This window comes from Zingiber officinale, chromosome 8B (genome assembly GCF_018446385.1).
Source record: "Zingiber officinale cultivar Zhangliang chromosome 8B, Zo_v1.1, whole genome shotgun sequence".
In the NCBI taxonomy this organism is placed as follows: domain Eukaryota; kingdom Viridiplantae; phylum Streptophyta; class Magnoliopsida; order Zingiberales; family Zingiberaceae; genus Zingiber; species Zingiber officinale.
The window spans coordinates 41379607-41391608 of record NC_056001.1 but is presented as its reverse complement, the minus strand read 5'-3'; the positions used below and the strand labels follow the sequence as shown (position 1 = coordinate 41391608).

Below are 12002 nucleotides of genomic sequence, written 5' to 3'. Positions count from 1 at the left end.
CGTTCGTGTTGTCGCCGCTTCTCCTCACCGATCGTCCAATGTCGCCGCCATCGCACGACGGCGCACCCACGCTCACGAAGGCATTGTGCAGTCACGACAAGGATGGGCACCAGCCAGCGCCTCCCCGGACCCAACACCGACGTCGGTTGTAGTCGACGTCGATTTTAGCCGACCATCGCCCAGTCGAAGCCAACCACCGCTGCCTGTTCGCGTCTGCGACGCACGCCGCGAGTCCCACCGCCACGTTGGGCATCAACCCTCTTCCCTCAACATCGTCTCTGGCGACAGTCATCCAGCCCATAGCAGTTGTTGTGCGCCCAATCCCGTAACGCAGCTCTCTGCCCATGTGGGTAGCAGCGATGCATCGCCCTGGTGGCTGGTTGTCGCGCTGACAATTACCACCACTAGTGACGTCGGAAATCCCAGTTAGCCTCCGAGAGTAGACGTTCTATTGACCTCGCGTGCTCGTGTCAAAGTTGCCCTCAACTTCGCCCAAGAACAGCCGCTGCCTACTGGATTTCTCAGCGTTTCTCACCGGCCGCTGCTTTAAACCTTACTGCCGCCGTCGCTACCAACCTCTCCGTCGCCGGACGGGCCGCAGACCTTCTCACCGTCGGCTGGGATCAGTAGCTGGGATCTGTAGGATTTGAGCTTAAGACAGACCTTTAACTTGAAGATGGTTAGGGTGATCTACAATGAGGTGGGTAGATCCTGCATATCTTCTTAATAGCTTTGATTATAGTGAATGATTGTTTACTGCTATGTTTTGATAAGATCACAGTTACTCGTTACCTTAAGTCTGTCCTATATCGCTCCTGAGTTTGATACCTTATTGGTTATCCTTATATGTTGATCTATTGTTGATAGCTATGTAGTTATGTTTTATATTCATGATTGGGTTTATGGATATGCATGATATTACTATATCGTAGTGTAGGACATTATATATTCTGCTAGACCCCTTAGTAGATGATTTGGCTCTGTGTTTATTGTTAGGGTGATCATACCGTAATATAGGATATTGAGAATCTTGCTAAACCTTTATTTGTTATTTCATACTATGTTGTAGCGTATTGGGTATCCTAATAGACCCCTTGTTGTTATTTAGGCCTATAGCTTATGTTCGTGAATTGTTGTGATAGTACGGTTATATACTTAGGCCCGTGCCTATAGGTCGTTATATTATAAATAGTATAGTTGTATACTGGTGCGAGGGCATATATGTTAGTGAGATTATACTAACCTATACTGTTGGAAATCACTCCCTAGCAGAAGGGTAGTGTATTCCACTAGGCTTTCCCCTTTGAATCAGTCCCTAGGATTATTTGATCTTGATTCCGTTGTTTATTATATCTGAGAATATTCCATGGAATTAGTTGAGATATTAATGCTAAGTGACTAATAACTTGGGGGCGTGATTGTCTATTTTCTACCTATATACTAGTAGGATTATATCGTAATATAGGGTACTGAGTATCCTAGTAGACCCTTACTTGTTATATAGGCTCATGCCTATACATTAGTAGAATTATACTATGGTATAGTATTTCAAACCCTTGGTTGTTATATCCTGTCGACTATTGTCTCTCATTCGTGATTGAGAGAGTCGTCAATGACCGTTAGTATATCCTATCTTCCATGTGTGATTGAGTCGTTAGTGACCATTGGTATATACCCTATCTACCCACGAGACCATCCGTGGTAGAGCGTTCTCCCGCAGACAGTGACAAGTTATTTACCCTATCCGCCCACGAGACCATCCGTGGTAGAGCGTTCTCCCACGGACAGAGACTAGTCATTTACCATGACTGCCCACGGGACCATCTGTGGTAGAGCGTTCTCCCGCAGTCAATGTTTGCTATATACTTACTATCTGTCGGTCATGTATTTGTTCGTGCAAGTTTGGATGTACTGTATGTACTCTCGATTTTGTTGGTTATACTTGGTTGAGCAGGTTAGTGAAGTGTTGTGTTATTTATTATACTTTTAGTTAGCTGGTGATTACCAACGTTGGTTAGTAAGTATTTTTACCTGAGACTGCATCCTTTGATCTCCTATTAGTATATTAGTCATGCACTATCTTCTTCTACCCACTGAGTGGTTGTACTCGCTACCCTTTGCTTTTCCCTTGACTTTCAGGTTAGCAGATAGAGGAGATGTTGTGTTGCTCAAAGGTTCTGGCTGCTAGTCCCGCTCGAGTTGAATTTATGTTGAGTTGCTTCATTTTATTGTTTCCGTTGCTTATAGTTATAGTTCTTTCTGTTCTGGATTTTTTAGTGCTTCTTATGTACATGCATACATACACGCATTGTCATTTGTGATTTGGTGTTGTTATATTACATCGGTATTTTTATATTGGCTTGAATTGGTTCAATATTGTATTTCCTATATTGTCACTAGGGGGCACCGTCCAATTTGGAGGACAAGTATACCCTCGGGGCTTGACAATTTTATTGAACTTGGCTCTGATACCAATGATCTTTCCTATGTGTTTTCAATGTGGGACTATATTTGCAACCTTGCAAACCCAACAATCTCCCCCACAAACAAAGGACCACAAAATCCCCCTCAAGTATCGGGTCACTCTTGACCTGCTCAGGGCCTCCCCTCGAGCATCGGGTCACCTTGACCTGCTTAGGGTCTCCCCTACTTTGTTTAAGGTTTCACCCACATGGTTCGATCTTAGATCATGGCTCTGTCTTGTACTTCTTCCGGTGGTTAGTTCGATGAAGAACAACCTCACTCTGATACCAATTGAAGGATCGAAAAAAATTTAGATATCTCCATTGGCATAAGGCCTTTTAGGAGAGCCCACGAGCAAAATCATGAGGGTCTAGACCCAAAGTGGACAATATCATGTCATTGTGTTGATATGTGGGCATTCTTTGGACACAACAAGTTATCTTTTATATGGAACTATTTATTATTTTATCTAAGTCAAAAAAAGAGGAGCATTGGCGCAACGGTAAAGTTGTTGCTTTGTGACCAAAGTCAAAATGAAAGTGTACCAATGTTGTATCACCAGGGTTAATTATTGTTGTAGCCTAAGCCTAAGAGTTGTCATTCATGGTCAAATCAATTGGTTGGCAGAGGAGATCCTCTGGACGATCCAGAGGATGGTCCCTTTGTATGCATTGGTGGGATGGATGACCCCCACTAGTAAAATAAGTGGGGATCATTCATCCCCACCAATGCATGCAAAGGAACCATCCTCTGGACTGCAAAAAGCGATCTAGAGGATCTGGCCTCATTGGTTGGGGTGTAAGGAGTATGTTATGCATCTTTGACTTACCTAAGGGGCTTCTTGCCTGATTATAGTGTATGACAGTTCAAGTCATCAATGTTTAACTGGGTATCATGTGATTTCAAGAATATTACCAGGCATGTGATGGTCAGGGTTACCTATGCCTCACACTAGGATCATGTGGCCAAGGGCCCAGGGGTAGCGGGATGTGTGAAGGTTATAATATTTGCTAATGGCTTATCTAGGACCATGTCTTGGAGATGTTATAGATCTTTGATGGCTATCTAACCAAAGATTACTGTGGGTCCCATGGTCATTACTCATTACAACTATTAAAGTTGTGAAGCTTTATCAAGAGATCATAGAATCTTGGCTTTACACTGAGATGGTTGTTGAGTTGATTTGGATAATCCACCCAACTTTATTCCTTGAGCATGTGTTTGTTTGTTCATGTAAGTGAATAGAAAGATTCACGATGGGGAGTTTTAACTTATATAAAGATAGATAAGAAACTTAGGTGAGAGGTGATGCATTGCATTCACCTTTCTCTATTTATTATCGTTTTTTATTCTTCGTTCTCTAGTGGGAGACTATCCTACAAGTGTTGTTCACAATCATTACCTTGTTGTAATTCCCAGGTTAGACTGTGGCTAACTGTTAGGTGAACTGCTGCTATGATTGATCTAAGACATCGCTACTATTGGGATGCTACATGACGCTTTTATCTTTTCATTGGTTTGCTACTCATTTGTTATTTTGTACTTTATATTTATTAGAGATGTCTTGTTGTAAACTTCAATAGAGTTTTACTATTTTACACATTGTGTTACTTATTATTGTGCTTGTGTGACAATCATCTATGAAGTATTGTATTAAGACATGTTGCGACCATGGGCGAGCGTCTCCACAGCCTGGTCCAATAGCCGAAACAAGAGTGTGTCCATAGAATTGTGTGTGGCTAAGAAGAGCTCACTCATGGTATGACAAAATAAATCATAAACAAAAGAAAATATTAATAATAGATAAAAATAACTTTAATACAAAAAATTTATTATAAAAAACATCGACCAAATTCAGATTGAAAAATAAGTTCTGCGCTATGAAAATTCATTTCAAACTATAAATGCATCAAAATTGAATATATGAATTGCAAGATGTATTTAATGCAGCCAGAATTGAGAATAGGAAGGAAATGAAGAATTTGACTATATTGATGTCGCAAACTAATTTAGTTTTGTGTGAACTCATAAAGAAAAATGAAACCATATGAGGAATTTCAAAAAAGGACTATACTTTATTTGGATCTGAAAATTGGAACTAAAAATGCATTAGGTACCTTCTGTAGAGAGTCCAGCTGATTTCCAGTACCTGAGCAGCATCTCTCCTTTAATTGGACATAAACAAAATTATTGTAAATAAAAGGATCCTGAAAAATTTGAAAATACAATAAATTCGTTCACCTGCCATGTCAAGCCCAACAACACTGATCATGAAAGGTCTAGCTCCAAGTTTACACATACATTCAGCAATATTCCTTGCCACTCCTCCACTCGCATACTGAACCTGCATAGGCTTTCTATAAATTAGGAAGAACCGAAGAACCAAGCATTTTTTTCAACTTTGATAAGAATAATGAACCACAATCAATTGAACAGCAAATTCTTGTTAGGTATAACAAAAGAAGAACTTAAGTACACTATTTATCTTATGCAGCTTAGTGTTTTAGCTGTGGCAGCATGTCGGTACAAGATCTGGAGTAGGCAGCCAGTATCTAAGACTTTGACAGATAACTATGCAACATGTCAAGACACAAATTATTAAATAAATCCCTCAACTATGAATAAATCAATCCTTGCCCAAAAACCTGTTGAAGCATGAATGAGTCGCAACAAAATCAAATCCTGAGCTCAGCAAATCTGCAACTTTCCATAAACAACAACAACAACCACCAAGTCTTATCCCACTAGGTGGGGTTGGCAAAAAATCATACCTCATCCATTCATTGAATATTTATTATAGTTTTAACACTGGCTGACAACCTAACGCAACCCTCCTCCTTTATTCGGGCTTGGGACGGACCATGACTAGTTCGTGACGGGCAGAGTTTCCTCTACAACTTTCCATGTCAAAGATATATTCCCAGCTACATATTGTCCCAAATCATTCTTCATGATTGCACACCCATGACATTCTTCTATTAACAAATGCATTCATCAAATCAAAATGTAGATTTGTGATTTAACTTAAACCTAATAGTGCTCAAGCTGCTCTATAATCATGGGGTTGGAACAGATGCAAAGATCTACTGCAGTGGAGTTGATTCGAAGGCAAATTACAATGTGACCAATGAAGTCAAAACTTACTACGATCAAAGCAAAGCAACATGCTGTGAGCATCCACCATTAAACAGTCAAACCTAACAAAACCAGAAGCTTTCTAGCATAAATATCAAATATATACCAACAAGCATGCACCAAACAATTAGCACAAGCATCAAATCTGGATCTAAATGGAAAATACCTCTCCAGGGTTAGTGGTTCGAGGAGCAAGATCATTATAAGGTTTAGCGTGGATGTCTAAAACCATGCCACCAATTAAGACAGGAGAAGCACTGACAGAGTCTGATCCTGATGCAGTGATATTGAGTGGATTCTGAATGAAGAAAAGAACATACACCAAACAGAGAAACACAGACCAAATTCATTAGAGGAAAATTAAGAACAAGTTTTTAAGATGATTTGCATACCTTAGTAAGATCTTGAGAGGCAGATTGAGGAGGGACGAGATGGCGAACAAGGGAATCCAATCTCCTGTGTAAAGCACTCTCCATGTTGGATTGCTGGTCAAACTGATGGGTCAAATGGTCAATGGACCAGAATGAGAAGAACCATACAAGCAATGTCTAGTAAATTTCATAGCTCAAAATGTTTTGAGAACATAATGATCGAGTCTCAGTCCATATGTTCAAGAATATTATGTATTCCTAGTATCTCAAAAAAATACATATATAGGGGAAATAGTGCAAGCAGGCAAACAAAATTAAGTTATGTCTACTACACAAAGGGCATGCTCATGGAGCTTCACAGACAAAGAAGGCATGCTCCCATATCCATTGGAAACTAAACTACACGTGCTGGAATTCTGCTCCATAATGAGGGATAAAACAGAAGGAAAGCCTTGGCGCAACGGTAAAGTTGTTGCTATGTGACCAAAAGGTCACAGGTTCGAATCCTGGAAACAGCCTCTTGCAAAAAGCAGGGTAATGGATCCTTCCCCGGGACCTCGCATGATGGGAGCTTCGTGCACCGGACTGCCCTTTTTTTTTAATGAGGGATAAAACAATGAGCTCTTCTTGGTTGTGAACAATTCTGTTAGCAGACCATGTCGTGTGTTGGCCATTAGATCATACCACAGAGACACTAGACCATGAGTGTTAAATGTCCTCATGCAGCATCATGGGCAAGCATAGATAACTGTCATACAAGCACCATAGTGGTACATGGCAATACAAATCTCCAAATACCATAGAAAGATAAATAATTCTAGCAAAGTCTATAATAAGCAATCTCTCAGAAATGGAAAAACAAACTGCAGAATAACAACAAGCAGAAAATTATAGGACATTGGTATAGGAGATTCTAACAAGAAGTCAAGCACGTAGATAGACAAGTGCAAAGTGAGAAAGGTGAATGCAAATACTCCATAATAGAATAAATCTATCAGCCTCTAATACATATGCAGGATCCCTAACGAGTATCACTTATCTCTCAATGCTCATGCACCTGACTCTTATTCAACACAAGAAAATGGATAAGAAACCCAATCAGCCTAAAGGGCCTTTTTAGGGCAAAATACCATTAAGATAACATGATCCCCAGTTAGGCATTAGCAACCCTATTCATCACATGCCCACAACATTAACAAAGTCACATGGTCCTCAATTAAGGATCAGTGACTTTATCTGTTACACACCCATAACATGAAGTTATGTAATTCCCAATTAGACATCAGCCTTAACCATCATATGCTCTATAATATGCCAACAGTCATGTGATCCCCAGTTAAGTATTAGCAACCACCGACACATGCCCCCAAATAATGTCCATAGGACTCAAGCTAAAAGCCCCTCAGTCAAATATGTCCAATATACATGTAAACAATCTCGGTATACTCTAACTAACATCCTGCACCATGTATAATTGGTATTCTACGACATGTTTGGTAAGAATATCACACAGCATATCCAACAAAGTAGCCATCCACATAAATAATCTCTAAAATATAAAATAAGCATCAATATAAGATCAGAACTCTAAGCATGTATCATCGATACAAGAGAGCAACACAAAGCATGCATCAGTACATAAACAATGTGCATAGTAAATGAGCTAAGCATTCTATAAACACAAAGAATACAAGGTACACATAAAGCAACACCAAGTAAATGAACTAAAAAGGTAAATAGAACCTACATCGAGTGCAGTTTCAACTAGATCATCTACCATCCATAACCCAAGGTTGAGCTCATACCGATGTCATCAAGGGTTTTTGGACAAACAAGGGCAACGATGCAGCTCATGACTTATCCACAATCTCTTAGGTTTGGCCAAAATCTCTCCTTTCTTCTTTAATGCCAATGGGTACAAACACTAATCACCACTTCATGTTTGACACATACATCTCACACACCCTACTGCAAATCGATTAAAGAAGGCTGTGAACCCATCAAGTTGTACATGACGATTTAGAGGGGGGGAATTTATCATCTACACGTTACAACAAACAATCATACCCTTTTTTTGGTTAGTTCCTTCAATAGACTAATCATCTCTTGGTTGATCCTCTAATTTGATAGACGTGCTACTAGCAAGGGGGTGAGGATCCAACGTCAAACGGAGGATCATACTTGCCAAGAACTCTTTTCAAAAACCTTCCTTCTCTACAACTGTTAACCAAACACGAAATCCTACGGATATTGGACGCACAAGTAATAATGCGAATCCTCGATGGTTACCTTCTCAGCACAAGAACTAATAGTTCGCTACGAGATGCGAAGGAGAAATTGCTGTTCACAGTCGAGAAGGCCGCCGCCACTCTCGAAAGGAATAGCAGGCCGAGTATTCGATATTCAAGGATGAGCTCTACGGTACGGGCGCCTTCTTGTCACCGGATCTGGCAGGAAGGGACGCAGTTCTTATGCTATCCCGTTGGCGCACAGAGAAAGAGAAGCAGTGTCTCGCAGCGCTGCTCGCTCAACGGGCTCGGAAAGGCGTCAAGAGAAGGAGGACGACACACTTCCGACTCAGTCCGCCCTTCTTATGGCCCGCGAGGGGTGGACCAGCTGGTTCTCGCCGGCGGAAGGGCTCGGCTCCGATCGTCGAGGCCCCGCGGTGGGAAAGGCAGGAAGGAAGAGCGGTGTGAGTGTGACTCGAACACTATAAAAGACCTATTTATTTTGCCAGTAAATTATCATAAAAAATAATTTATTAAGTAGATAAAAGTATGAATGATAAAGAGCCGTAAAATTAAATTCATATTCATGTATTATCATACATTTTACTATTTTATTAAAAATATTAATTTTAATAAAATCTAAAATAAAATTATGTTAATATTTTTTCATATAAAAAATATATATTATCACATTTCTCTTTAATTCTATATCATAGAATTAGACAATTAGTAACACCATAAGTCAAAAAAAAAAATCTATAAATTTAATATTTGGCATAATACTCTATACACAAACAAATAAAAAATTATTCAACCGCGTATCTAAAGTTTTAAAATATCTAAATTACATATCTAAACAATAGTTGATTTTGATCAAAATTAATGGATAAACTTAGATACATCAGAATAATATGAAACAAGATTATATATATGTTCATCTAGTCTTCCTGATTATATTTATACTCTCAAATATCAATTTAACACACTATGTGTTCGTCTAGTTATATTCATACTCTCAAATATCAATTTGGCATACTATATTAAGAATAGTAATTTTTTGAAAAAAAAAAATTGATCATTTTTTAAAAAATAAAAGAATAATCAATTTTTATAATGTAGCAATCAATTAAAATTATTGTTCATAGTCACATAACTTTATCGAACTAATTGTTGCACTGTAACAATCGATTAAAAAAATCTGATTTGTGTTAAAAAAAAATATTACTTTCAATATAATATGTTAAATTAACATTTGAAGGTATAAATATAATCAGGAGAAATAGACAAGCACATATAATCTTATTTCATATCATCCTGAGCTCTCTACGTTGATCAGCTAATTTCGGTCAAAAAAATTAATCATTTTGTGTTTAAAAAATCATTATTCTTAATATAGTGTGTCAAATTAATATTTGAGAAAATTAATATAATGAAGAGAACTAGATGACACACACATAACCTAGTTTCATGTCATTCCGAAATCTCTAGGTGTTGGTCCGCGTTAAAGCGGCTAGAGGGGGTAAATAGCTTGTAATCAAAGTTTTAAAAAAATTCTTGCTTTCCTTAGCAAAGATGCACAATTAATTTAAACAAAAATAAAGTGCATAAAGATGGACAACTAAAGGAGGAAATAAGCAAGAATGCTACAGTATTTTACTTGGTAACAAACTAGGTAGTTGTTAATCCAAGATAGTTGAAAACTCAATAAAAATCTCCTTTGTTGAAGCCGGGAAACCTCTTACATTATTTGAAAGCTCAGAAATAAAAATTAGGAAATGAATACAGAAATTGTTGTTGATTTCCTAACTCCAGAGGTCGTTTTATAGTCCTTGGAAAATTTTATCCGTAGCTTGAAGGCACCTTCAAGTAGGTTCATGGCACCTTCAATAAGCTAAGATAAAGTTTTATCTTTGGCTAACGACTATTAAATGCACCTCCAACGGGCTGAAAGGCACCTTCGATACTGTTCATGTGAGGCGCCTTCCAAGCCATTGAAGGCGCCTTCCATGAGGCATATCAGACTTTTAGCAGCTCTTTGTTCGATTAGGTGATATTCCGATTAACCGAAGTTGAGTTCACCCGAACCCGACTCCGACCTTCTTCTCAAGCAGGCTTTCTCCCCAGTCTCTCGTCATTCGAACATAGCGCATGTTCTTCTCGTCCATCGGTGTACTCTTTGCAGGTCCTCGTCCCTCGAATGCACCGTGCACGTCGGCTCCTTTCCCGTGTCATCCTTCTCGTCTGCTACATCTTCCGCTCGACTTCTTATGCTTCTAAGTTCTTACACATTTAGACACAAAACATCAAACACAACAGAACATAACTTAACTTGGTTAACCATATCACAACTACTATGGGTATTTACAATCTCTCCCTTTTTGATATGCATCAACCAAAGTTAAAGTTAGGAATAAAATACAATGCAATATTCTAATTAAGTGAATGAGAATTACAAATAAATACTAATTATGCAATGAACAGTTGAACACTAATTATTTAGTAAATATAAAAATAGATTTTAAATTAACTCAACTACCTCTTAACTTATACATATTTCTCCCACCTTTGTCATATTAAAAAATTAGAAAAAATAAAATAAATAGCTAGAAAAATTTTGAAATATTTTTTTATAGGTACATAATAAGAATTATCAGTAGGGTAATATTTTCCAGATATAATTTTTAAAAATATTATATTTTTACTAATTAATCTTCTATTTTAACAAAAATAATTTAAAATTTACTTTTTAGTTTCAAAAAATCCTAAAAATGTTTATGAAAAATTTCATGGTAAAACTTTAGATAATCAAATAGAACTAATTTATTTAAGTAGAACAACCTAATTTTTGAAAATACATCTTGAAAAATATATTTTCAATTCTAAAAATTATGTTAATTTTCCTATATATATAAAACATATAGTTTAATGCTAAAAAAATCAAAGTTTCTAAATTTCTATTTTCTTAACTTTTTAATATTAAAAATTAATTTTTTAGAAAATAATTCAGATAATATTAAAAAATATCAAAAAAAATTATTATGATAAAGAACATCATGTTTTATTATAGAAAAATAAAAATTAAAAAAAAACAATCTATAAAATATTTTTAGTTTTCAAAATATGATTTTTGTTAAGAAAATTCATAGAAAATAACTTAACGAAATTTTTTTTAAAAAAACTATTAGTAGATAATACTTTCATTTCATTTTGCATTGATAGAATTTTGAGCAATAAATATGATCATAAAATTATCAAAATAATTGATTTTACCCAAAACAAAAAAAAAAGAGTAAATCAAGTAAATTAACTTTTCATTATGCATAGAAATTAATTTATTGAGCTAAGAATAGTTTTGATATTCAAAATAAATTATGTCATACCTAATTAATAAAAATGTAATTTTAGGAATTTTTTTAATTTGACCCTTGTAAAATTTGAAATACCAATTAAGCCCTTTAAATTTTGAATTTAAAAGAATATTAGAATTTTCACATGCATAGTCATTCTTTAATTTTTTCTATTTGTATTTTCAATTTTTCATTTCCTATTTTTAAATTATCATACATATCTAAGAGACATGAATTTGCTAAGTTTAATTTTAATCTAGCATTATCTTTTTCTAATTTTAACATATTTTTAGACAGCATCTTAATGAATTCGTAAGATTTTCCAGGTGATCTGCCATCATGGCTAGTCCGACGTATTCTTCTAGTGTCGTTCCTGATGACGATGATTCATACCATGTTGCCTTCAAGTTCTTATGCTTCGATCTTATTGGTCTTTTTCCTTTTTCTTCAGTTTGGGA

The 12002-nt window shown here is 36.7% G+C and overlaps 1 protein-coding gene across 6 annotated transcripts in view; it reads right to left on the bottom strand.

Moving 5' to 3' along the window:
* Positions 1-8672, bottom strand: part of LOC122015230 (pseudouridine kinase-like) — a 30896-nt gene extending 22224 nt beyond the window's left edge. The window contains exons 1-6 of one of the 6 annotated variants that reach the window (XM_042572007.1): positions 8259-8672; positions 5991-6092; positions 5765-5871; positions 5608-5660; positions 4705-4807; positions 4581-4628 (exon numbers count right to left, since the gene is read on the bottom strand). In XM_042572007.1, the coding sequence (XP_042427941.1) occupies positions 4581-4628; positions 4705-4807; positions 5608-5640 (184 nt within the window). In that variant the 5' untranslated portion in view covers positions 5641-5660; positions 5765-5871; positions 5991-6092; positions 8259-8672. Of the gene's footprint in view, positions 1-4580; positions 4629-4704; positions 4808-5607; positions 5661-5764; positions 5897-5990; positions 6093-7716; positions 7979-8036; positions 8190-8258 lie in introns of those variants that run through there. The other 5 variants (XM_042572003.1, XM_042572005.1, XM_042572006.1 and 2 more) reach the window with 5 other exon arrangements.
* Between the last annotated feature and the right edge of the window lie 3330 nt (positions 8673-12002).